General features: G+C 32.1%; 2 protein-coding genes and 1 long non-coding RNA gene across 3 annotated transcripts in view; 1 reads left to right on the top strand and 2 right to left on the bottom strand.

Moving 5' to 3' along the window:
• The window catches only part of LOC114331096 (E3 ubiquitin-protein ligase TM129), a 34602-nt gene extending 31657 nt beyond the window's left edge, over positions 1-2945 (top strand). Inside the window, exon 4 of the mRNA XM_050650890.1 lies at positions 2593-2945. Within this exon, the coding sequence (XP_050506847.1) occupies positions 2593-2865 (273 nt within the window). The 3' untranslated portion in view covers positions 2866-2945. The remainder of the gene's footprint in view (positions 1-2592) is intronic.
• Positions 2946-6431: 3486 nt separating this feature from the next.
• LOC126885592 (uncharacterized) lies at positions 6432-9317 on the bottom strand. The gene is made up of 3 exons (XM_050652190.1): positions 9209-9317; positions 8604-8855; positions 6432-6721 (listed from the first exon to the last, which is right to left on the bottom strand). Exons 1-3 carry the CDS (start codon positions 9315-9317, stop codon positions 6630-6632), a joined length of 453 nt encoding a protein of 150 aa, XP_050508147.1. The 3' UTR covers positions 6432-6629.
• A 1329-nt stretch (positions 9318-10646) lies between these two features.
• On the bottom strand, positions 10647-13834 carry LOC126884737 (uncharacterized). The gene is made up of 2 exons (XR_007698138.1): positions 11977-13834; positions 10647-10933 (listed from the first exon to the last, which is right to left on the bottom strand). It is a non-coding gene; the product is annotated as an uncharacterized LOC126884737 (long non-coding RNA).
• Between the last annotated feature and the right edge of the window lie 13197 nt (positions 13835-27031).

The raw sequence follows: 27031 nt of genomic DNA, 5'->3' as shown, positions 1-27031 counted from the left end.
TCAATAAAAATGTAAATAATTCGAAAATTATTAACTTTAGGCCTATAAGACCTTATACAAATTTTTCATATTTTTAAATAATATATTCAAAAATGATTTAATATACAGGGTGTTCCATTTAAAAAAATACAACTTTGGTTCATACCGTCATTCTGACTCACCCTGTATAATTGAAAATAATTTTAAATTATAGACCTCTTTGATACACATTAGTTTTTTTATAAACATTTTTTTGTATATCTCATAGTTTAGCCGTAATCAAAGAAGACCAGAGGTTTGGCGCACCCTGTATATATAAAATTGCAGAAAATTTAATTTGCTACATTTTATGTGTAATCAAATTTTCTGTAGGATTGCTAGTTTAGAAGATACAGCGCGAAAGCCCTTTGCACCCCTTTTTCCAATATGGCGGCCGGGGGACAAGGGTGGCGATACCAAAAACTTGAACTTAAGCTTCTACTGAACCCCCCTACACCTTAAAAAAATAAAATTTACTCCTCTAAGAAATGCAACCTAAATGTAACATTTTAATGGACTACGTCGAATCCGAGATTTTCAAATCTTCAATCTTTCTTCCAATTTCGACGTTAAATTTCCCATTATTATTATTTTATATTCTTTATTGTCGTCTACAGCTTTTTTAAGGTCTTGTAAAAAGTATTTATTTCATTACTTGCTTTTTCATTTGGAGCATAAACCTGGACTATCTTTATTCTGGTTTGTGAGCTTAGTTTTAAGATCATGTATGAACCCTATTCGAGATGCTGTTAATTATTTTAATTTGAGACTTCCTCTTCTTATTAAGAAACCTACTCCACCATATGTATAGGTTTCTTTGTCTTTATATTGTTCTGAAAGTATTTCCTTTATATTAGTGCCTATTGCCTGAATGTAAGTCCACATACCCCTATCCTCTTCTTTTAACTTCTGATACTCCCATTATGTCCCACTTTATGTTGCCCAGTTCCTTCTAGTTGGTAGGGTTTTTCATTTGTTAATTTATGGTATCTATGATAATGTATAATACATTTCATAGCATCTTTTTTTGTTTTTTCCTAGATTTTTGAGGTTTTTTAAAACCTTTTTATATACTTGGCTTGGTTGGTGTCACGGACTCCGCAAATTTTATAATTCATTTTAAAAATAGTTCTAGGCTACCTAGACACCTGAAATTTTCATGATAGCTTAGAACTAGCTAACAATGCAATAGTTTACTGCTATTATACAGGGTGATTAATAATTAGTGGGGTGAAGCTCCGTAGATCCGTTATAGTAATGTATAGCGATAAAACTTAATAACAAAAATTGTAGCGAACTTTGAGCTTCACATCACAAAATTAGTTAGAATGTTACAGGGTGTTCGATAACATAGTGGCAGACCAAACTTATGTTTTTTTTTAAATAGAACACCCTGTATTTTATTTCATATTCGAAATCTTCGTAACTTTTTGAATACAAAAATATAAAGGTTTGGTATGTTATACGGGGTACTTATAAAGTTATAACCAATTTTATATGAAAATCGTAACAAGTTTAACTACCTGTATAAATAAAAGCAAGCACAAGGTCAATGGTTTATTGACGTCATATTTTTTATTTATTGTCAAAATTTTCGAAAATGGTTGTTTTGCTAATTTTCTTTATATTGAATACAGGGTGAGTCAAAACGCAAGTACATTATTTTCTCAGTAATTTTAAATAGAACACCCTGTATTTTATATCATTATCGAAAAGTACCATTACCATACTATAATTTTTGTATAACATTCCCTGTGCGTAAATTTATTAGTTTTCGAGATAATATCATTTTTCAGAGCAAAATTATTAATAATTAGGGGTCTAAATCTTTCCAAATTTTAAGTAAGCCATGACTGAATAATTGTCTAAAACTTACAATTTACGATTGCTGATTATCAATCTGTAATCAAAGTTGGCTACAATTTTTGTTATTAACTTTTATTACTATTTATCTTATAACGGATTTACAAAGCAATCAATTACAAACCCCACTGACCAATCACAATGTATGGATAAATCGATTTTTTTTTATTTTAAACTATTTTAAAAATGTGACTAATGCAATGATATTTTAAAGTACGTTAATAAATCGATATCTACAAATTGATGTTGCCTCAGTGGCATTAGACTGCAGTTCGAGAGGTCCCCAGTTGGAACCCGGCTGTTGCGTATCTTTTTTAAATTTTTTTAATAAATAATTAAAAGTTTATATACTTAAAATTATATATACCATTTTAAACAACCGTGGTATTATAAAAAATACTATTTTATACTAGTGTACTTTTTGGAATGATAATTATAAATAACAGTTAATACACCTACTAAAAATTCATATTTTACAAGTTAATTATTATTTCCAAACATGTTGTGTCCTATATGTACAATAACAAAACCGTGATATTATAAAAAGTACTTTTTTATTAGAATGTAATTTTTGGAATTTTAAGCATGTTATCGTTAAATCGTTTATCGTTAAATTATTTTATATTCTTGCCTATAAATAATAAAAAGGTTTTAAGTATTATAAAAAAGTTCTTTTTTATAAAAGTGTAATTATTTAAACATTCACTTTAGATTTCAGAGCAATGCAACGGATGCATGCAAGCACAACCAAACGTCAAACTTCAAAAACTTTGCGAGGAATCTCCAGAAGTCGAAAACAAGTGCACAAACTGCTACTGCAGGCCGATGTGGTGCAGCGACTGTATGGCAAAATGGTTTGCCTCTCGACAAGAAGCTGATCGAGTCAACACGTGGCTTTCTTCTAAATGTACCTGCCCTATGTGTAGAGCTACCTTTTGTATGTTAGATGTGTGTCCCTTGTCAGGAGTTCAAGAAGGAGAATGATTGTTTTAGAAGCTTTAAAACGAATTGTGCAATAATAATGTTTAAGGAGTACTTACTTGATTAAAATTTATTTCTCTATTGTTGTGATTTATTATTCATTCTACACTGCGCGTCAGAGAAAACGGGTCACCCACAAAATGGGTCATTTTTGATGTCTCAAAGTTATTTTTGAAGTTATACTTCTTTAGGCACGAGGGTAAATTTTTATTTTTACTGGGCGCGTGCGCACACTGACAGTATGATATGAAACGTTATACGGGATTGATTGGGTGTTAAAATCATCTGTCAATAATGGTTCAAATGGAGATTCTGGATAAACAAAATTTTTATTGTTGTGAGGACAGAGACAAAAAGCAAGTTTATAAAATTATTGTAGTGACTTTTTAAATAGTTTTTAAAAGCAACAGGTACGTACCTTATTTTAAATGTTTCAGTATTGTAATAGAAAATTACAAATTAGGCAAATAACTATTTGAAAAATGTACCTACCCAGCTAGTAGGTACTTTGATTTACATAATTATTTGATTACCAACAAAAATCTCCATCTAATATTTTACTTTTTTAGTCTATATTTTGTCGTATTTTAATTCCACAAGAATCAAACTTATTTGATAAAACTAACAGAATGATAAGCAACAAACTGTCAAAAATTTTTAAAACGTTTAGTTGCTAGGTATATCTTCCCACGTCATTCACAATGTCTCGGTAGTTAAATTCTGCGTGGGGTGAGTTCAAAATAATCTAAACGTGATAGAAGCAGGTTCAATTCCCAATGGAAATTTTTATACATTTTATGATTGTAAGTATATTTATCATATTTTTTTCAGAAAATACGTATTTAGTTAAAATTTTCTCAACAATTGTTCAGAAATAATTTCTTTGGTTTCATTTTTCAATGTGTTTGCGTGTGTTTTATTCTTTTATTTTTTTAATTTTTCGTATTGTTTTAATAAAATTTTTTGGAAAGTACAGTGGAACCCCGATAAGTCGGTCCCCGATAACCCGGAACTCCGGCTAACCCGGACCGATTTTTATCAGACAAACATTTCAACAATAAAAATACAAAATGCTGTTACAAAATCTCGTGAACCTAATTCATTCATTTGGTGACGTCAATATACGAACGAAACGATTGAATCCGACATTACTGAAAATATCAGGGTGCAGATTGGACCCTGTCGCGCAATTCGCAGCAAATAAAATAGTCGTATGTTTTTGGCTTCATTTTATTTCGGTTATACATACGGATTTTCAAGGTTCACGAGGTTTTGTACCAACTCTATGTAATATAATATTTGAGAGATAATGGGTATTTGTGTAATTTGAACTACATATACCATAGTAAAAATGACTCATGGCACACCACATTCATTGTCGTGTTATCGAAAACAACAGGCACCTGTATTATCCTTTATTTATTTGAAACTGTCTTAGCATTGTTTAGAAAAGACTATTAAAATTCTTTTTTTAACAATGGTCTTAGTCATCACTGTTATTAAATAACATAACATCAGAGACGGTATTGTGTGTAGTAAAGTCGTATTGTTCGCTTCCGTTCTGTAATCGTTCGTAAATCTATTCAGATTTTGTGTGCGTGTTTTTTGTCTATAAGGGCAACAAAACGTAAAAATGTTGTAGTGACAATGGAAAGAAACTAGAAGCATTAAGTAGAATTGATAAAGGTGAATCTTGCAGCATTATATGGTGTCGGTACATCTACAGTATCGGAGGAAGAAAAATAGAACTAAAATCGAAGAATTTTTTTTTTCAAAATGATAACAAAAGACAGTTTGGACAATCGGTGCAAAGCTAATAAAGCTAAGAATGAGACTCTTGACGACGCTTTGTATGTGTGGTTTTGTGTGGAATGCGAACGTGGTTTACCAGTGTCTGTGTGACAATTATAACGGAGTTTATCTGTAAGCATACCATATTTTATTAATTTTTACCATTTTCTCCGGCCAACCCGGATTTTCGATAACCTGGATCGGCCGCGGTCCCGATTAATCAGAGTTAACGGGGTTCCACTGTAGTAAGTATTAAAATTAGTTTAATAATAGAAGTATAACTTCTTACGTGCGTATCAAGTACACACACGCATTCTTTTTTTTAATATGTCACGGGTAATATGACCCGTATGCACGCCAATGATGAATATAAAATTCTTAATCGTATGTCAAAAAATGCGATTTGCCTCTTAAAACCCACCAAACATTTCATTTGCATATCTCGACCGGTTTTAGAGCAATAAATAAATCTGTTTGTAAGAAAAATTCAACATCCCGTATCTCGGAAACGAAGCATTTGCGGACATATGTTTATAAAGCAAACCCTAATAGCACACGACGTCCTTTGGACGTCCAAAATAGGTCCATTTTTGGTCCTTACGTCCATGGACTATAAACGGACGTCCCATTTTGGACGTCCTTCGGAAGGAATAAATATGGACGTCCTTTGGACGTCCGACGTTGGACGTCCTTCGGACGGAATAAATATGGACGTCCTTTGGACGTCCGACGTTGAACGTCCTTTGGACGTCCATACTGGACGAAATACGGACGTTTTATGAACGCTTATATATTATATTGGACACATTATACCAATTACGGGATCAAATAGCAAAATAATTCAATAAAATATTAACTTACGCGTTAACTTTACGTTAATGAAATACAGTCAAACCTGTCAGTAACGGCCACTAAAATGAAAGAACTATTGGCCGATATAGAAAGGTGGCCGTTATTGCCAGTTTTTGTAGTCTAGATATACAGTAAAACTTGTGTTACTGGCCACCTGATAAAATCGGCCACCTGTACTAACGGCCAGTTTAAATATTCCCCAAACCAATTATATCTAGACTACAAAAACTGGCAATACCGGTCACCTTTCTATATCGGCCAATAGCTTTTTCATTTTTAGTGGCCGTTACTGACAGGTTTTACTGTAATTGGTTTGGGGAATTTTTAAACTGACCGTTAGTACAGGTGGCCGGTGTTTGCAGGGGGCCGGTAACACAGGTTTTACTGTAGTTTAAATCGAAAAGATTAAATCTTAATTCAAAATTGTATATACAATTATTACAATTATAAACAAACTATATAGTTTAATATCCAAAAAATGTTTTTGATTTTATGTAATGTAATGAAAATCTTATTTGTAAATTATTGGTTACAATGTTTAACAATAGGAAATATTCAAGAATAAATAAAATAAAAGTTTAATCCTAACAACACAAAACATTCCAGGAATGTAGGTAGAGTCGGACAAACATAAGTTTGGGATTGCGACGTAGCGTTTCGCGCAGACAAGCAAACCATTTCTACCAGTGGCGGACGAAAACAGGCAGATTTGAAATAAATTTTTATAAGTAAATTATAATAGTACCTAAATTATATTTAATTAAAGCGAAGAATGAATTTGTTTCTTTTTATTTTCATAGTTTTTAATAATTATGAAGCTTATAATCAGTTGCATTTGATAAAATAATGAGCAAAATATTAGGAGTACTTTAATATATGACAAATTCCTCAATACTTACAATTATTTAATAACATTAATAACATTATTTTTTGTTTACAGTTTTTCGGAAATCGAAATCTAAACAAATTATCGATTATAAATACTTGGTACTTTTGAAAAAACATTCTTCATAACTGTAAATTGTAGAAAGTTGAACTAAAACGATGTCAACAAAATATCAATTTAAAATACATTATCCATTATACAATGTTATTTTTTAAGCTAAATAATTACTTTCACTATGTTACCTAAAGACTAATCCAATTATCGTTTTCCTTAATGTTTCCTTTGACCCTGGAAATTCCATTTGTTTGTTCTTTAGTTTTTGATAGATACCTTAAATAAATAGAAATCGTTAAAATATTTGGAAAGTAAATCTTCTTTTATACTTTAAGTAAATAAAATTGTAAAAGAATTGTATCTATCTACCATTTTTGTTGAAAATGTATCTATATCAGTGTTTTTACGAAAAAACTTTTATTTCGTTCTAAACGGGTACAAACAATAGGGAACTTGCACATTTTTTTTTATTAGATAATAATGTTCAGTTTTGTTTAAAAATGAGATTTCCAAAATTTCACACTTCAAAAACTCGTAATAACTTAGAAATACATATTTAAAGTCTTCAAACGGCCCGTGACGTCACATAGTTTTGCATTAGTTTTTATTATGGTTATATTTCGCTGTGTCTAGGTACACGATAACGTGTACGCAAATAAAAAAGTTAGGTAGACGCGAATTAAACTTATCAAGCCAGTGACGTCATTATTTAGCTTGCGCAGTGACTATATATTTTGGTACATGCTATTTTGATATGTTTAGTGTTTGTTTGATAGAAACATATTTGTTAAGGGAAGGGAAGCAGAACTATTCAGATGTTTCAAACTTAATTGTAATAAATCAATGTATAATATAAAAGTATATATTTAGGTTAGCAAAATAATTATATGTATTTAGTTTACATGACATGTAGGTACAAAATATTGTTAAAATAATTTTTATACGTAAGTGAATTATTATAATCAACTATTCTAAATGCAAAATAAGCCACAATTTAACTAAAAAAAATATTTTATTAACGTTTAGACGTCCAAATCGGATGTCATTGTCAAAATACAAAAATTAGTCAGATTAAATAAATTATTAGAAAAAATTTTTTACTAAGCAACAACATTTTTGTTTAATTTAATAATATTTTGTATTTTGACAACAACATCCGGTTTAGAAGTCGAAACGTTAATAAAATCAATTTTTTAGTTAAATTGTGGCTTAGTTCTCATTTAGAATAGTTGATTACAAAAATGCCACAAGGATAATAGCTTCAGAACAAGTTAATTATTATTGTGAAAGCTTTAGGTCTTCCTTATATTTTAATCTTTTACGGTAATACTATTTCATTTATAACTAAAAAAATATATATATTAATTTATAGTCTCTTATCTTTTTCGTACTGTTTTAAAATGTTCTTAAACTCATTAAAAGAACTAAATAATTGTCCACACTCCGTAGTTAATTTAAAAACAAACACTAAACAAATAAAAAATAAGAAATCACTGACACTAACTTTTTTATTTGCGTACACGTTAGCGTATACCTAGACACAACCTTATATTTAGGTATATTCTTCTTCTCCTTCTTTAGTTTATTGGCCTCCACCTACTTGGGTATTTGGCAAGCTCATCGTCGTGGAATAAGTCAAAAATATTTATATTCTAATGACATTTATCGTATATCATTGTAATAATATATACCAGTTTGTTAAAATTGTAGTTTTATACTGTTTTTGAAGGAAAGGAACGAAGGTTTACTATTGAAAATAAAACCATTTTGTAAAAGTACAAATTTTCTATGAATAGGTCTAACGATCAAAAACACTTGTAACGTCACATAAATGTATTTTCTACTGACGTTTATAACGTCTAATTTAAAATTCTGTTTACTTTATTGGAAAAATGTACATGTAAAACCAAGTGACGTCACGACGCATTTTGGACCACCTGTTTTAATTTGAATTTTTAATCGTCTTTAGGGGCCAAACGAAAGACAAACAAAACTTTTTTATCTTTGATACATGTTTTAAATTATGTTCTGTTGTGATTTATAACATTTTTTTCGAATTTAAAAATTTATGCAAGTTCCCTATTATTTTATTTACCATAAAAAATATAGGTATCAATTTCCCATTAACTGATAATTTTTTAACTTTTAAACTATTTACCATTAATTGTAGGGGATCTTTTCTCGATGGTGTAGAAGTCGTATATAATATTTTTGATGGTTTTCACTTGTCCACTGCTCAATTCAATTTTTTTGGAACGACAACGTTTTCTTTTTGGACTTTTAAAAGATAAACTAGTCGCTCCATTTTTATTTACGTCTCTACCTTCTTTTCTTATTTTGGTTAAGGTGTTTTTGCTTATACCCGTCGCTGCTAGAATCCTATCCCTACAATTACCAATATTAAATGTTACTAAACGAAAATATTGCGAAAAAATTTAAGATTGGCGTGAAAGAAGAAACAGTGCCTAAAAACTTGTGTATTTGATCAGAGCATCCTTTCTGTTAGGACGTATTGCTCATAAACATGGACATTAACAAAGGCCAACATAAACAAAATAGAAAGGACTCAAAGAAAATATCTATTGTATTAATTCATGTTTTATTCCATGTTGGGAATAACACTTCAAGCAGAAAACCAAACAAATGGATAAGAGAGAAAACACACGTAAAAAATGTAACTGAGCATATTCAGGGTTAAAGTGGAGATTTGCAGGCCACAATGCGAGACAGGAAGATAAAAGATGGAATGCTGAAATACAAAACAGGAGACCGTCTGCGCAGCTGCAGGACATAATGTAGTAACATTATAAATGATTGCCTTTGCTTGGCTATTCAATCCCAGCCCTTTGATTCCTATCTTTTTATGAGGCATATTGTTAAATGACTAATGACTTAACGCACTAGAGATACACTAAGGCCCGGTCTTTTCACCTCCGGATAAATAGTTAACAGGAAGTTTATCTGACAGATAAAAAAAGTAGCGTCTTTTCACTCTGGAATAAAGTTATCCGGCAGATAAATTGATGTTAAATATCAAATATTTAACTGCCGAATAAAGTACCGAATAAGAAGTTATCTGGAAGATAAACTTTGATTTTCGTATATTTCATGGTTTCTGATTACCACGAAACTAAAAATATAACCTAAAATCTTGTTAGGTCTGATTGAATTTATTGCAAAAGTAAAATTTTGTTCTTTCTAAAAATTCTCAATCACAAATTTTGTTATTTTGTTTTTATACATACCTACCTACTGTAATTTTTTAAGCAGAGTTAGTAGATATTAAATTAAAGATGGGTTATAATTTGAAAAAATTATAATAGGTATGTATTATTGTATACCTACCCAACTATATTCATTTACAAAGGAAAACAAGTTGTAAAAAATAAAAATAGATTAGTTTCTTATCCCATCATTTCTTTGAATTGCCAAATATTTTACGATTCCAAAATGAAAGGTATTGATTGATATAGTAACTAGAATTATGTATGCACATGGTTCTCAGAAACAGTAGATGATACCTACCTTGAAAAAAAAACTGCAGTTAAGTATCCAAAACATACTGGGTGTATCATGAAATTCTCAAAAAATAGAATATAGGAAGACTGATTTTATATTCTGACAATTTCGTAATACTGGGTATGTTTTAAATAGGTACCTTCTTACTAATATTTTTTGTGCCAAATATAAGTAATTCTGTATTGTTGCTGTTTAAATTCAGATCATAGCAATGGGTTGTTACTTGGAGATTCTGATTGTCCACTGAAGCCATTTTTAACAAGTCCACAAATACATCCCTTTTTGTATATGGCAGAAAACAAAACGATTAAATTGATTCAACTGTCTTATCTTACACTGAAGCAATATATTTATAACATAGAGATGAAAATGAATTGCTAAGTATAGACCAGGAATAAGCTAAATTATTGAATTTACTGAAGTTATGATGTTTGATAACCTTAATTTTTGTGTTAAGCTTGTCACACACGGGGAACTATACTAAAATATATCTCATATCACTCACAACAGTAATGAGTGAGGCTGCATACACGGAACTATAATGTGTATATTATGGTTCCGTTTATGCAGGCTCACTCATTATTACAGTGAGCAATATGAGATGTAATATATCTATTATAGTATACCTCCTGGTCAGTAACAAGCTTTATGGGGAAATAGAAGGATCATTAATATACATGTATCATTTTTTATTCTTTATTTAATTGTCGTTTGTATAATTTAATTATTAAATTTAATAAATCAATGAATTTTTGTGTCTCTCTTCTGCCCTTTCATTTTCTCTGGCACGCTTGTGTTCTACCCTTTCCTCCTCTTTTTATACCTGAAGCAATTGAGCTATGTTGAGTATTAGTGTTGTTCTTTCTTGTAATACATTCTCTAGTTTATTATTGGTAGCTTACTTCTGGAACTAGCTTTTTTATTTAAGAACGCAGGATTCCATCTTCTAGGTGTTTGTCATATCTGTAACTAATTTTTTTTATTTAGAAAAGTGAAAGATATCTACTAACAAATATTAAAATTAGGTTTTATTCTTGTTATTGGGATTCTTCAATTTACCATGTAAATTATCCAATATTTAAAAATATTGTGTTTTGATATACATAGTTGGTTTATCCCTAGTTTACTATTCAATATACCAGTTGGATAGATTATAAATCTGTAGAGTTTTGACAATGATTGATATGTCCATCTAGCCTAATTTTTCAGGAGGGCATTTTGAAAGTTTAAATCATGTTTTGCCAACCCAAAAACGAAAAGTAATCAACATAAGAAATCAAGTAATATATCAAGTTCTGGCCTACCTAATACAGTAGAACCCCGATTACTCGTGCTTCTCGGGACCGAAGGTGGCACTGATAATTGAAAAGCACGTATAATCCGAACATGTATTTCTTATGTATAATAAGTACGTATACACATACATATTATGTACCTACCATAAAAATATAACAGAAAAAATAAATCTTTTATTATGAGTCTCTCTTTCGTCATATAGAGTTTCCGTTAATTGATTTACAATGATGCTATCTTGATAAAACCTCAAAAATGCAACTTGAGTAATAGAAAATCATAGCACAGATAATCGGGGTTCTACTGTAAATTAAAAGGGGATCTTTTAAACAATCTAAAGGGGATCTAAAATCTTTTATACAAAAGATCTGTGGGACAAAGGGGGTTTTACCTTCATCATACACATACCAAACTCTACCAACTTGAAGAAATGTTACTAAATAGCATATCAAGCAAATAATCTCATTCTGGCTAAAGTCAGACATAACATCAAGTTTTGCCATACCGCTACAGAAATATAGTATTGAATTTAAATAAAAGTTTTCCCCACATTAACAAATTTTTTACATCATTGAACAGTTAATATTAATAATCATATAATATGTATAATTATGTAAACAAAATTACCACTGCATCTGTTTCATTAGCTAGCTTGTCTTTATTTAAACTTGTCTTCTATTTTACATACAAATCAACAGTATAATTTAAAATGGATTTACCTCTTGTTCAAGCTCTCCAGTAAACTTTTTCAGCATAATCAATGTTTTCTTTCTAAAACAATATTGTCTTATTAAAATATGGAAATGTATTTCTAAACCTTATGATTAAGTTGTAACTAAACTAAGTTAAGTTGTGACTAAACCTATTAAGTTGTAATTCTTTGATTTGCTTACATTTCCTTTGTCCAAACTGGAAATAAAATCGATAAAATCATCTTTGAATCTAATTATGTTAGGTTAGGTTAAAGCTGAAATTATAAAAATAAACACAAAAGTCAGGTGTGTTCGGAATCCAAACTTACTTTTAAGCTTATCTACCGGATAACTAACTGGAACATAATTTGACGTGAAAAGACGGGTACATTTTATCTGGCGAATAAATATTTATCCTCCAGATAGCTAACTGCCAGATAAGAGCATATTTATTCGGAGGTGAAAAGACCGGGGGTAAATGTCTTAATAATACACTAATTACTACTACTAATATACCAAACACTAAGCTAAAAACTATTAATAAAATATCCAACACGATTAAACCAATAAGTTAAACACTCTCTGCGATACGTAATGCACTTCTAACTACGACACTGGCGATCAGCAAACTGGCCGTTTCCATGGTAACGCTAGTAAACAAGAACCACTGCGCATCATCGAGATTTGAATCATATTCCCAAACTTATGTTTGTCCGAGTACTACCGTTCTATTCCGTGAACATCTATCTGATTAAATTATGGGTGGAAAGTTACCACAAGATATTCTATGAACATAGTACAATGTCTTCCTGGAGGGGTAAAATTTTCCATTACAAGATTTTAAGAGAGGCCATTTATTGTACTGTTCAATTTGCGTTCATTTTCAAATTTGCCGCGCGAGTATCTATGTAGCGTCTCGTGGTCATTGGTCATCACATTTCATTTTCATAACATAACCGATAACCTAAAAATTTAGTAAAGTAAAAATTTTGATTGGAAAAAAGTGCATCGATAAGGGGGTGTGGGAAATGGAAATTAGTGGCTTTTTTGCTGTACTGTCTGCTAGTTTTTGCTCTGGGCTCTGGCTAGATCTCTTGTTTAAACAATTTTGTAAGTATTATAAAATCCGTTTTCAATTTTCTTTATTCTTTATGAAACGAATCATTTATACATGCATATTATTACCTGTAAATAGGTACCTATTTCTTTTGATTTTTAATTGTAAAGAATAGAAAAATTACCGTTCATTTTAATTTTTTTTAGAATCAGCTGAAAGTGGCCTACAAAAAAAAACCAAGAAGGAAATGTATAGCCTTGTGGCTATGAAAGGCAAAAGAGAGATATAAAAAGTGTATTGGCTAGTTGGAAGAAAGTCCACATTGTCCATGCATAATAAGTTATTACTTTATCAACAAATATCAAGAAGATAGCAGGGTCACGAGCATCAACTTCATAAGTTCAAGAATATCGAGGAAATCCAGCTCCTCGATACTACTGGGCAAACTAGAAGATTGAAGAGGACAAATCCTTTTGAACTAGTTTGAGTGATAGGTGATAGTGAAAAACGGAGCATAGTGCTTGTGTGCTGTGCCTGTGTATGTTAGAATAATAGTGCACGATCTTGTTAGATTAGATAAGAGACGCTATGGGGTAAGCTCTTCATTTTAAGAAACAGTAGTAATTTAGGTTAAATTAAAATTGCTCATTGGTCAGTTATGACCAGATTGTTTTTTTATGTTTGGCAAAAAGGACTTAAGTCAGAATTGCACATTGATAATGTTTTGATGATTTCTGGACCAGAAAAAAACTGTTGTAGATGTAAACTGTATGTACAGTAGAATCTACTACAGTACTGTAGAAATCATCAAAACATTATCGATGTGCAATTCTGACTTAAGCCCTTTTTCCCAAACATCAGAGAATTGTAATGTACAATAATTCTCCTATCTGCTTTTTCATGAATTTTGTAGGAGACGAAAAACCATTTTTAGGATCATCTGCTTTCACATGTAAATTTTGACATGTTTTGTAGTAAATAGATAGTTGAATTTACTACAAAACATGTCAAAAAATATATGAAAACAGGAGGTGACTATAAAAAAAGTTTTTAGTCTCTCTTACAAAACTCATGAAAAAACAAATCAGAGGTATGTCACATCAGTGACTAAGAATGTCTAAAAAATATACTTTGATGTCCCAAGAACCAAATATAACCTACAGTCCATCTAATTTACTTACTGTTCCACGTCATTATCTACGCCAGAGATCTAAGTTGACATAGTTGCCAAAGTATAAAAAGATCCTGAATCCATTTTAAATCAAATATGTCACATAATTATTGTAAACGTGGATTATACAACAAAACAAATTAATATTCAATGTAAATAAGTAAAAACTTAAGAAATAGAGAACAAGAATTAAGTTATAATCTTTTAAGATTTGCAGTGCAAGAGTTTTTGCACTGCATTGTTAATAATTAAAAAACGGCTCCGAACTCTTGGCAAAAAGCCGGTAGGTTTCTTTGTATAAGTATGTCTACAATAACAACTAAAAAAGTTGTCAGATACCTCGATTATTCCAAGTCGTTATAAAATTAGGTGAAATTTATATTTTTATAGTAGAGGATCTTTTTATAGTAAAGTAAATAATAAAAACAGTAAATATAATAAATAAAACAGATACTTATAGTAAAGAATATAAACAAATATGAAGTGTCATCACCGTAACTGTCAAATAAATGTTACCAATTTATTCTAAAATGTCACCTTCGTTCGATTACAGTTACAGTGTGATCCGAACAAATCTGCTTCATAAAAACGCTTTATAATCCATTTATACAAATTAAATGAAACATATTATTGTGTATTTCTTTAGGTTAACATTAATAGAAATCTTCAAATATTATTTCTACGCATATATAATAAAATATGTCTAGTGGCTGTAATTCCAGTGTACTCGGCAAAGTGATTCTAAAAAAGAACACACCTACCGCCTAAATATTTCGTGTTGGTATCATGCGACCTCACAGGCTACGACGCGGATGACGCGCAACAGTTAGTAAATTAGACGAAGTATGTAGATATATACAGGGTGTAACAAAAATACAGGTCATAAATTTAATCACATATTCTGGGACCAAAAATAGTTTGATTGGACCTAACTTACCTTAGTACAAATGTGCACACAAGAAAAGTTACAGCCCTTTGAAGTTATATATATATAATAGCACCAAGGGTCTTAGAGGCCCATGGCTTGAAAAGTTTGTTTTTTTTCTTCATTTTCACGTTTCTTTATGTACTGAGATCTTCTCTGGCTTGATATGTGATTTTTCTCCATTCCTTCCTGTTATTCATTTTTCTTTTCTGACCCTGTAGCACCATTCTTTCCAAATCTTTTTCGACCTCTTGCTTCCATCTATTTTTCGGCCTTCCTCTTCTCTTTCTTGAAGCTGTAGTGTAGTTTAGTACCATTTTTGGAGTCCTCGTGTTTGGCATCCTTTCAATGTGACCTCGCCATCTAAGTCTCTGTGCCTTTATCACTCATTTGAAGTTACAAGATGAAGTGATTTTTTCCAATATATCGAAAACTATTAGAGATTTTTTATTGAAAATGGACATGTGGCATTATTATGGCAGCAGTATCTTACGAAAAAACTATAGTAAAATTTGGACACCCCATAAAAATTTTATGGGGTTTTGTTCCTTTAAACCCCCCCAAACTTTTGTGCACGTTTCAATTTAATTATTATTGTAGTACCATTTAAACACAACGTTTTAAAAACTTTTTTGCCTCTTATTGCTTTTTCGAAAAGTCAATTTTTATCGAAATATTTTGAATATTTGTCAAATCCACCACATATTTGTATATGGTTAAGTACGATTATGGAGACTTGGTAATAATATGCAGACTTATTTATGCTTTACATTTTTAGGGATATTTTGAACCATATTAAAAAAGAAGCCAGATCTCGATAAAATGTGCCTTATCGAAAAAATACAAAGAGGCAAAAAAGTTTTAAAAACATTCTGTTTAACTAATGGTACCTCAGTAATAGTTTAATTGGAACGTACACAACCATTTGGGGGGTTTAAAGGAACAAAACCCCCATAAAATTTTTATGTAGACATGTTAAAAAAGAAGTCACAACTCGATAAAAACTGCCTTATCTGAAAAATACTAAGAAACAAAAATATTGAATTTAACTAATGGTACCACAATAATAAAATTGAATTGGAACATACACAAAAGTTTGGGAGGATCTAAGGGATCAAAACCCCCATAAAATTTTTATGGGGTGCACAAATTTCACCATAATTTTTCTTTAAGATATTCCTGCCATAATACTGCCACATGTCCATTTTCAATAAAAAATCGCTAATAGTTTTCGATATAATCGAAAAAATCGATTTTCATTTTGTAATTTCAAAGGGCTGTAACTTTTTTTATGTGCATATTTGTACTAAGGTAAGTTAGGTTCATTCAAACTATTTTTGTTCCCAGAATATGTGATTTAATTTATGACGTGTATTTTTGTTACACCCTGTATATACAGCCGATTACGCACCACCTTAAAAATTGGGCATTTTTGATGTCTCGAATTTCCTAAACCTGTTGTTGCATCTAAGTGATTTTTTTATAATATTCTAGCCTAGGCCCTAGGCTATAGGTTAAGTACCTCCTTATGCTTGTCATGCACGGGGAGCTATACTGTAATATATATTATATCACATCGCACTCTATAGTAATGAGTGAGCCTGCACATATGGAACCATTTGTTTTCTGTCTGCAGGCTCACTCATTACTATAGAGAGCGATATGATATAATGTACATATATTACAGCATAGCTCCCTGTGCATGACAAGCTTAAGGAGGTAACCTATAGCCTAGGCTATAATATTATAAAAAAATCACTTAGATGAAACAACAGGTTTAGGAAATACGAGACATAAAAAATACCCCATATTTAAGGTGGTGCGTTAATTTCTTGGAGAAGTGTATTGTAATTTAATGTAAATAATGTAATATCCAATAATTGTAATTTAATATAAGATGTAATATAAGTTCCTTAAAAAATATATTTTTTATTTCCCACGACATTAGATGGATGTTCGGCAGCCAGACATTGGACCAAACTGGGACGTCCTATGAAGGCCCAATTGACGTCCACCGAACGTCCCTTCGGATGTTAAGTGGACCTCCATTGGGCGTTTGGCAACGTGGCATTTGGACCAAAATTGGACGTCCTGTTAAGGTCCAATTCACGTCCCCTAGAACGTCCGGTTAAGGTCCAATTTACTTCCGATTAAGGTCCAATTTACGTCCGATTAAGGTCCCATTTACGTCCAATTAAGGTCCAATTTACGTCCTATTAAGGTCCAATTTACGTCCGATTAAGGTCCAATTTACGTCCGATTAAGGTCCAATTTACGTCCGATTAAGGTCCCATTTACGTCCGATTAAGGTCCAATTTACGTCCTATTAAAGTCCAATTTACGTCCGGTTAAGGTCCAATTTACGTCCGATTAAGGTCCCATTTACGTCCCATTAAGGTCCAATTTACGTCCTATTAAGGTCCAATTTACGTCCGATTAAGGTCCAATTTACGTCCGATTAAGGTCCAATTTATGTCCGATTAAGGTCCAATTTACGTCCGATTAAGGTCCAATTTATGTCCGATTAAGGTCCAATTTACGTCCGATTAAGGTCCAATTTACGTCCCCTAGGACGTCCGATCAAGGTCCAAATTACGTCCGATTAAGGTCCAATATACGTCCCCTCGGACCTTAGATGGACGTCCAATGGACGTTCGGTAGCGCGACATTTGGACCAAAATAGGACGTATAAAGGACGTTCCTCGGACGTCCAATGGACGTCCCTAAAGTCCGTGAAGGACGTCCATTGGACGTCCTTGTGCTATTAGGGAACGGTCATTATTTTTTCATGCAGAATTATCCCTTACAAGTTTGCCGCACTTATTTAGAAACACCCGGTATTGATGAAGAACATGGCTAGTTGTTAAAGTACCTAACTTTTTTATTATCCAACTTAGGCGAATGTATTAAAAAACAGAATGATAAGAAAGCCCGAGGCTATAGTTGGGGTTTAATTTCAATATTTTATAAATGCTAGAATATTCCACAGGGTGTGGTGAACTTTGAGAAAAAAAAAAAACAAAGTGATTGGTACGCCCGGAATACAATGACAATTTACCCGTCGAGCAACAATGTTACAGCGATATTGCTAATGAATAAAGCTATAGCATGGTAAAAAATCACTTAAATCAGACAACAGGTTTAAGAAATTCGAGACATCAAAAATGACCCATTTTGTGGGCGGCTCGTTTTCTCTGACGGGCAGTGTACAACCCTTACTTTACTTAATCAGTAGACCCATTTGTACCTTTCGGTGTTGGGCCATTTATAATACAATTCATTAAATTACAATATTTTACAATCTTCTGAATTGTCCTAGCTCTTAACGAACTTTCTCCATTCCTTCCTATTGGATGCTATCTGTGTTGCTTCCTGCCACGTCTTACCCTTACTCTGCAGTATCTGCGAAATGTCACTGTTCCATTCTTTAATGGGTCTTCCTCTTCTATTCTTACCTATTGGTTTGGCGTCCCACACTCTTTTCACTTGTCTATTATTGTCCATCCGGGTTAGATGTCCGAACCATGCCAATTTTTTCTCCTTGATTGAGTCGAGTATCGGTTTGATTTTGAGTCTTTCTCTTATTTCTTCATTTCTGATTCTATCAGTTCTTTTTACTCCGATCGTTCTTCTGAGGTATTTCATCTCTGCTGCCTGTATTCTGCTCTGATGTTTTTTGTTTAATATCCAATTTTCTGCTCCATATGTCACCGTAGGTCTATATATTGTTTTGTATATTGTCATCTTGATCTTTGTTGATATTTCTTTGTTATTTAGTGCTTGGAATAGTTTTCCTGTTTTCCATTCTGTTGTTAAGATCGTCCGCTATGTCTCCTTTGTTGTTGATTATTGTTCCTAAGTATTTGTATGAATTTGTCTGTATCTGTACTGTTCATGTCTCCTGTGATCACAATTTTCTCTGTACAATCATTTATCACTTGTAATTTCTCCCAGAACTCATTCTTTTCGTTTTTTGTTGCGTCTCCATCTGGTCCACAGCATATGATTAGGTTTGTATTGGTTTCCTCTCTATCCGTATAATATGTCTACTCTTAGTATACGTTCGTTGTAATATATCAAATTTTTTACTTTGTTGATACTATCCTTCTTAATCATGCACGCTACTCCTGCCTTACTTTATATTCATACAATTATATAAACTGTAGGTAGTCAGCTTCGATAGTTCAGTGGGCTGACACAAATGCTGCGAAGCGTGCTGCTGTCACGCTTCATGGCTCGAGTTTCAGCTCCAACTAAATCCAAGTTATTCCCAATCAAACATTTTAATAATTAAATTTAATATGAATATTAAAATCTGTGTGTGGATGATACTCCCCACTGGTATGATTCAGAGAGGAAAGATATCGGAAACCTTCCGTTACTCGGGCCAATTTTTTGTGATCGAATACTCGCACGGTGCAGAAGACCGGGTCCAGAAATATGGGTCAGCAAAATTTAAAAATTTTTTTTTTGCAAAATTGTGTACAATTATATTATTTAATGAATATATGATCATATAATTTTGTAGATATGCGTTTGTGTCAACATTATATTACTTTAATAAAATCATCATCTTCGTACGTTTCCTTTTCAATATATCAAATTCTTCTTCCTCAAATAATTTTAACAATATTTGCTTCTCCTTGTCTTAATTAGTATCTAAATATAAATAAACAAATATATAAACATTGAAAAGAAGAAAAAGATCTTAAATTATCTTACTAATTAAAACTATGGACGTCTGATTTAAACAAAAAAATTGTCCACAGGGTTTACGGGGTCGGTCTCATACACCGTGTGCGAGTAGCGGAGGGTTAAGAAAGCCATCCCCCGTAACGATAAGGATAAAGGACATAATCATTATAACTACATATCAGAAAAGTCTAGGGATTCTTTTAGACAGAGAAATAATTTTTTCTTTAATTTGTTGAAATATCAAAAATAACAAAAATGTCTTTATAGTCCTGTCGCCAGGGGGGGGGGGTACAACTGCCTCCTTATTCAGATGGACTTAGGTACCTAAGTCCGGATGTCGATAAGATTGTTATAAACAAAGAACTTGAGGAATGATAACAGCGATTTTTCGCAAAACAAAACATTTTTGAAATGAAAAAAAAAAACATGAAATATTGTACGATTTGATTTGTAAAGATTGTATAATTTTTTTTAGCAGGAGATTTTAACTTAAATATACTCCAGGACGCAAAATGGCCAGGTATTTTTAAAAAAAAATTAAGCTCTTTTAATATAATTCCTTCAATAACAGAATTCACACGCATAGATGGTGCCAAAAAGTCGTGCATTGACAATATTTATACAAATATTGAAGCATTTACATCAAAAGTTTTCAACCCACACACATCAGATCATTTGGCTCAGATAGTTAAATTTGAGATCGGTCGAGTGCCTTCGATAAGTATTAAAAACGTCAGTTTAATGCAGAAAACAAACAACATTTCAAATTCTTGTTAAGTCAGGTGGATTGGTCAAATCTCTTTGCATGTCATTCTTCACAAATAGACAGCCAATGGGAAGAATTTAAAAATATTATAGAAACATTATTTCAGCAATGTTTTCCTATAAAAAGATTTCATAGCAAAAATCCTAAAGAGAGTTGGACAAGTGCACCAGAGGTTACTTCCTGTAAATCACGGCTGGATATTTTGTTCACTTTAAGTGCCAATAATGAGCTGTATCGAAGAGGACTATAGGGCTGAAAAGCGTATATATAATCAACTTAGAATAGAATAGAATAGAAATATGCTTTATTGTCACTGAAAATTTTACAATTTTATGGACAAAGCTTAACATAGATTCACGAAAAAGATATACATAACAATAACAAATACAATTTTATAAAATTAGATAAATCGTCAATAAAAAAAAATATAAACAAGTTAAAAAAGTGAAGTAAAAAAACAAAAAACAACTTTTGGTTGAGTCTCAAAAAACTTTTATCATAAAAGGTTGGAAACTAGTGATAATAAGTCTAAAGTTTCATGGCAAATAATCAAAGAAATTAAAGGGAACTCAAAAAGCTCCCATGTTCTGGGCTTACAAGGTGAGACAAATGCTCTATCCAATGAAATCAACACTTTTATGGCAAATGCAGCTATAAATGCAGTCAATAAAATCAAGCCGGTAGAAAACTTCCGCATTAATATCAGCACTGTCTCAGAAAGTATGTTTTTGTTTTCTGTTTCTGAAACTGAAATTTTAAAAATAATTCAAAATCTAAAAAATAAACATAGCTCTGGTCATGATGGAATTTCCACAAACATCATTAAGTATGTTGCACATGAATTAAGTTATCCTCTAACTTACAAATAATTCCTTCACATATGGCTACTTTCCACAAAATTTAAAGATAGCTCTGGTGAAACCACTGCACAAGAAACAGGCGATCCAACTAAAGTGGAAAATTATCGACCCATCAGTCTTCTCTCGTCCTTCTCTAAGATTTTTGAAAAAACTATGTGTAATAGACTTGAAAATTTCTTCAGGTCAAAAAATCTTCTCAAACAAACACAGCATGGTTTGCTAAAGGGCAAATCAACTGATACAGCTATATTTGAATTTGTTACTAAAATACTTGGAACTAAAAAACAAAACACTAGGAGCTTTTCTAGATCTGTCAAAAGCATTTGACAAACTTGACAAGTATGGAATACGAGGCCCAGCTTTACGTTGGATAGTCATTTATCACAGGAACGTCACAGAGAGTTTATCTGGAAACTAATGGTGTGAGAGAACACTCTCAGAAGCACTGAATCTCGAGTTGGGGGTACCCCAGGGAAGTGTTCTTGGGCCTTTTTTATTTCTTGTATATATCAATGATTTTGCTGAATCTGTAACAGATGAATCATCTAGCCTTATTAATTTCGCAGATGACTCAAATTATCTGATTTGGGCCAAAACTGTTGAAGAGTTGCTCTTAAAAACAGGTGAAAATCTGGAGAGGGCTGAGATATGGTTTGCTGGGAATAAATTATTGTTGAACTGTGATAAGACTGTCTTCATCTATTTTAGAACCATTCAGTCTCGAGGTCCGATCACGAATATGGTAAATATTCAATCAGACCACATAGAAACATCCAACTCTGTCAAATTCCTGGGTATCTACATTGACCAATATTTGAAGTGGGATGTACACCTATTGCAGTTATGTAAAAAAACTGAACTCTGCATGCTACTCAATAAGAGTGCTTAAAGAGTACTTACAGCAGGATACTCTTCTTACTGTTTATTATGCTAACTTTTATTCTCAACTACGTTATGGAATCATGTTCTGGGGAAGTGCAGTGGCAACATCAGAGCTTCTTATCATTCAGAAAAAAGTAATACGGATTATTCTTGAGATGAAAATCAAGGAGTCATGCAGGGGGAAATTTAAACTAATACTAAATATACTTAGTTTTCCAGCCATCTACATTTATGAATGTTTAAAGTTTCTTTTTAAGAACCCTTTATTATTTAACCATTACATCCCCAATCATACCCATCACACAAGAGCTCTAAACCTAACTATCCCTAGACACAGGCTTACTCTAACAGAACGGAGTCCACTATATGCCTGTATCAAATTCCACAAGTTACCATCAGCGTTAAAACAAGAGATTCAATTTGGAAGATTTAAAAGAGAGTTATTTAAATATCTGGTCATTGTAGAACCATATACTGTGGTGGAATACCTGGAGTATTCGTTGTTTTTGTAACATGTAATGTCTAATTTTTAATTTTAATTTTAATTATGATAATTCGCTGGTATCTATGATTAATGTGATTCCTAATACATTTCCAGTGGGGGAGGACCTTTTACATCTAACCCATGCTGACCGCCTTTGTATTGTTTTGTTTATTTTCTGTTTTGTCTTGTTTTTTTTAGTCTGTTTTTTGTTTTGTATCAGGTAATGGGGGAGGATTTTTACACCCAACCTCACTGACTGCTTCCTTTTTAACTGTAGAATGAATGGGTATGAGTGTGAGTGCGAATTGATGAAAGCACGAATGTTTGGAGTTGCTCGTAACTGTCGACTGGTATCCTTTTGCTAGTTCATGTTTGATTGGGGGCACCCCGGTCGCCCCACCCGCATATGGGCTGCACGGGACGGTCGTCTTCACCAACCGGTCTTTGTGCGGGACGGGGCGGCTGGGTGGCCGCTTGATCTACGGAGTGCACGCAGAGGGTGCCCGGGGGGAGTTATGAGTAAGGTCGACGGGTCAGACATGCTCGCCAAGAGCGGTTCCAGACCTGTCGGCTGGAGGAAGAGGAGGTGAGTTTAGTCGGTAGGCGGTTCGGCACGGTGAAGCGTGACGGATCGAATCCGACACACCTGGGACACCTTCCCAGACGGTCTTTTGAAGATTCTCACCTCCCAAAAAAAAAAAAAACAAATACATTTCCAGTGAAAATAATAACTCTTTGATAAGTGTTGACGATACAATTCTTTTTTATATGCGTGTCCGCGAAGATTATAACTCCCAAAATATTTATAACGAAAAGATTTAGTTCATAATAGATGCCGACGAAAACAATTATTTCTGAGAACTTTTTAGTAATTATAATTTTCGTGGACCCATAGAAGAAATGTTTTTTGCTGACACTCATCAAAAAATAAATTTTTTCGCTGACACTTTATTAGGGATTATAATTTTCACAATCATATATAATCGAAAATAATATTTTTCGCGGCGTTCATTGAAAGTTCTACTCCTAACGGCATTTTTCGAAGTTATACTTTTCGTGGACGGCGGCGAATTATTGTTCTATGTACTTTAGATTTATATAATCTCTTTTCTTTTTATAGACCTGGATCCCGCGTAAGAAAAAAAAGTTGATTAATAGCAAGCTGAAAATTTGTTAATAGCTTAACGGTGTCTAGTCGGACAAACATTGATGCACGGGAACACTGAAACAGGGGAAGTTTTAACGGTGGAGCATGATAAACGTGTCGTCCTGATAAGTTTATTATTGTGAAAAATAGCAAGTTGTTTTTAAGTTTATTCGATAGCCAACGTTATGTAATATATGCGAAAATGTTTGTCCGACAAAAATGTTGGGCATTTTAACGAGTCCGACACGTAGAACATGTCACATCACAGGAACTATGTTGGTGATGAATAGCAGTCTGATTTTTGCATGAGAGTTTAATGAAAGGTTAAAAAAGCAATTGGAAGTTCTCTCGGACAAAATGAATGGGAAATTTTCCTAGTCGGACATTCTAAACATGTAAGATATAGACAAAAATGTTGGTGATAAATAGCAAGCTAATTTTGATTTGTTTATGTACAAATTATATTTTGTAACGCAAAAAGTTATATGTCGGACAAAAAGTTTGGGCAAATCGAAGGAAATAAATAAAAAACATTTTTTCAGAATGACTTAGTCACATATTCATAAAGCTATTTTAGTTGTATATTATTATTTATATTCACATATTTGCATATGCATATATATACATGCACACTCCAAAAATAGTGAGGTAAGTATCAATGCATGTATATATTGCAAAACAATTATTTTTTTGGGTGGAGTTTGTTCTAGATATTCTCAAAATGACAATAAAAAATGTCAAAGAACATGTGAAAGCAATCTCTTAGGGTTTTCTAATTAGGCGCATCAGAAAGTACGGAAAATTTCCTACAAAAAACGTTGTATACATTTTTTTCCATACTCAAATCTTAACCCTGTAAACGACATTGAAAAATGTGAAGAGTCTAAAACTTCGGTGCTTATAAGAATAGACATAAATATGACACATTATGCTTAGAAGTATGTATTAGAAGGCTGCATTTGTCAGTGTGACACTTTGTGCTATACAAAGTAGTATTTAAAAGTACATGGTCTCTGAGTTTCTGTTTGCCACGTGTGTTGGAAATTAAAATTTATATTAACTATGGAGTGTTTTTGTGTCTATTTTTGAGTGTCAACAGTTTACATTTTAAGTCGCCAAATCAAAAGTGAAACCATTCAACGGAACATTTTTGAGTAATTTTCGAACATTTTACAAAGTTAGTAAAATACTTTGTCATCAATTCAATGAGGTTCAGTTGCCAGATAATTGTGAAAGTTCTATTAAATATCATTCTTCGTGCTATAATGCTTTGCTTGATTGAAAAAGGGTACCTAAATAAATTATTACTAAAATTGTATAACGTAATTTTTCTCAACTTTCTACAAATGAAATAATAATGTAATTAATATGTCACATGGCAAGAAATAATTTGCTGCCAAAATAAATCGATTAGTTTAAATTTGAAGTTACGATTGCAATTTATTATGAATTATTGTCAAAAGTGACAGTTTTTCTTAAATGGAAATGTATTCATAGACATAAGGGTAGATAGGGAATACAGTGCAAAAAGCCGATAGGTGGTCTATCTATCTCTTTTAACCAAGCGATCCCGCGCATGTGGCAGACAAAGATAGCTAGACCACTCACTCCATAATATAATTTGCCTGTAATAATCACTCTATAATATTAATAATATTATATCTATAATAATAATCACTCCATAATATAATCTACTATAAATGTATTACAGTGAGGTATCTAAATGATGTTGACATAAATCGAAAGATATCGATTGTAATTGATTGCAGGTACTTTTGACATAGAATAATCACCCCTTATTGAAATTTCAAAAATTATTTTTTTAAATTGTCCGACTACAAAATCTACCCCTTATTTTTTTCCGACAACAGTCATTCTTGGTAAGGAATAATTTACTTAATTAAATTTCGTCTTTGTCGGAAAGCTATTTATCACCAGCATTTTTGTCTATGTCTATGTCTTACCTGTTTAGAATGTCCGACTACGAAAACTTCCTATTAATTTTGTCGGACAGAACTTCCAATTGCTTTTTTAACCTTTCATTAAACTCTCATGCAAAAATCAGACTGCTATTAATCACCAACATAATTCCTGTGATGTGACATGTTCTACGTGTCGGACTCGTTAAAATGCCCAACATTTTTGTCGGACAAACATTTTCGCATATATTACATAACGTTGGCTATCGAATAAACTTAAAAACAACTTGCTATTTTTCACAATAATAAACTTGTCAGGACGACACGTTTATCATGCTCCACAGTTAAAACTTCCCCTGTTCCAGTGTTCCCGTGCATCAAAGTTTGTCCGACTAGACACCGTTAAGCTATTAACAAATTTTCAGCTTGCTATTAATCAACTTTTCTTTCTTACGCGGGATCCAGGTCTATTACTTTTACTTTTACTTGACGTTATTTGCTCAAATATGTAAAAATTTTATGCAAATAAAAATTATTCTATTCATTTTATGTATTTTTTGGATCATTATAAGCGAAAAATGTTCTTACAAGTTTTTTCGTAGGATGCATAGTTTTCGAGATAAACGCGGTTAAACTTTAAAAAAATCGAAAAATTACAATTTTTGAACCTGAATAACTTTTGATTAAAAAATAAAATACCAATTCTGCTTACCGCATTTGAAAGTTCAAGTAAAATTCTGTCGACTTTGATTATTTGTATTGCTAAAAATTAATTTTTTTTATTGTTAAACAAAGCTATAAACACATAATGCTTAAGTGATGTTTTCAATGCATCTCTCATTTAAGATCGAACGAGTAGGCGCGCCTACAAACAGGCAATTTCTACGTAGCATGCATTAAAACGCATGCATTGGGCACGGGAAACACTATTTGTTTATAGCTTTGTTTGACAATAAAAAAATTAATTTTTAGCAATAAAAATAATCAAAACCCGTATAACTTTACTTGAACTTTCAAATGCGGTAAGCAGAATTGCTATTTTATTTTTTAATCAAAAGTTATTCGGGTTCGAAAATTGCAATTTTTCGATTTTTTGAAAATTCAACCGCGTTTATCTCGAAAACTATGCATCCTACGAAAAAACTTTTAAGACCATTTTTTGCCGAGAATCACCCA

The sequence above is a fragment of the Diabrotica virgifera genome, chromosome 5, assembly GCF_917563875.1.
Source record: "Diabrotica virgifera virgifera chromosome 5, PGI_DIABVI_V3a".
NCBI classification, from domain to species: domain Eukaryota; kingdom Metazoa; phylum Arthropoda; class Insecta; order Coleoptera; family Chrysomelidae; genus Diabrotica; species Diabrotica virgifera.
Note: the sequence above shows the minus strand (reverse complement) of the source record. Positions and strands in the feature narration are given on the sequence as shown.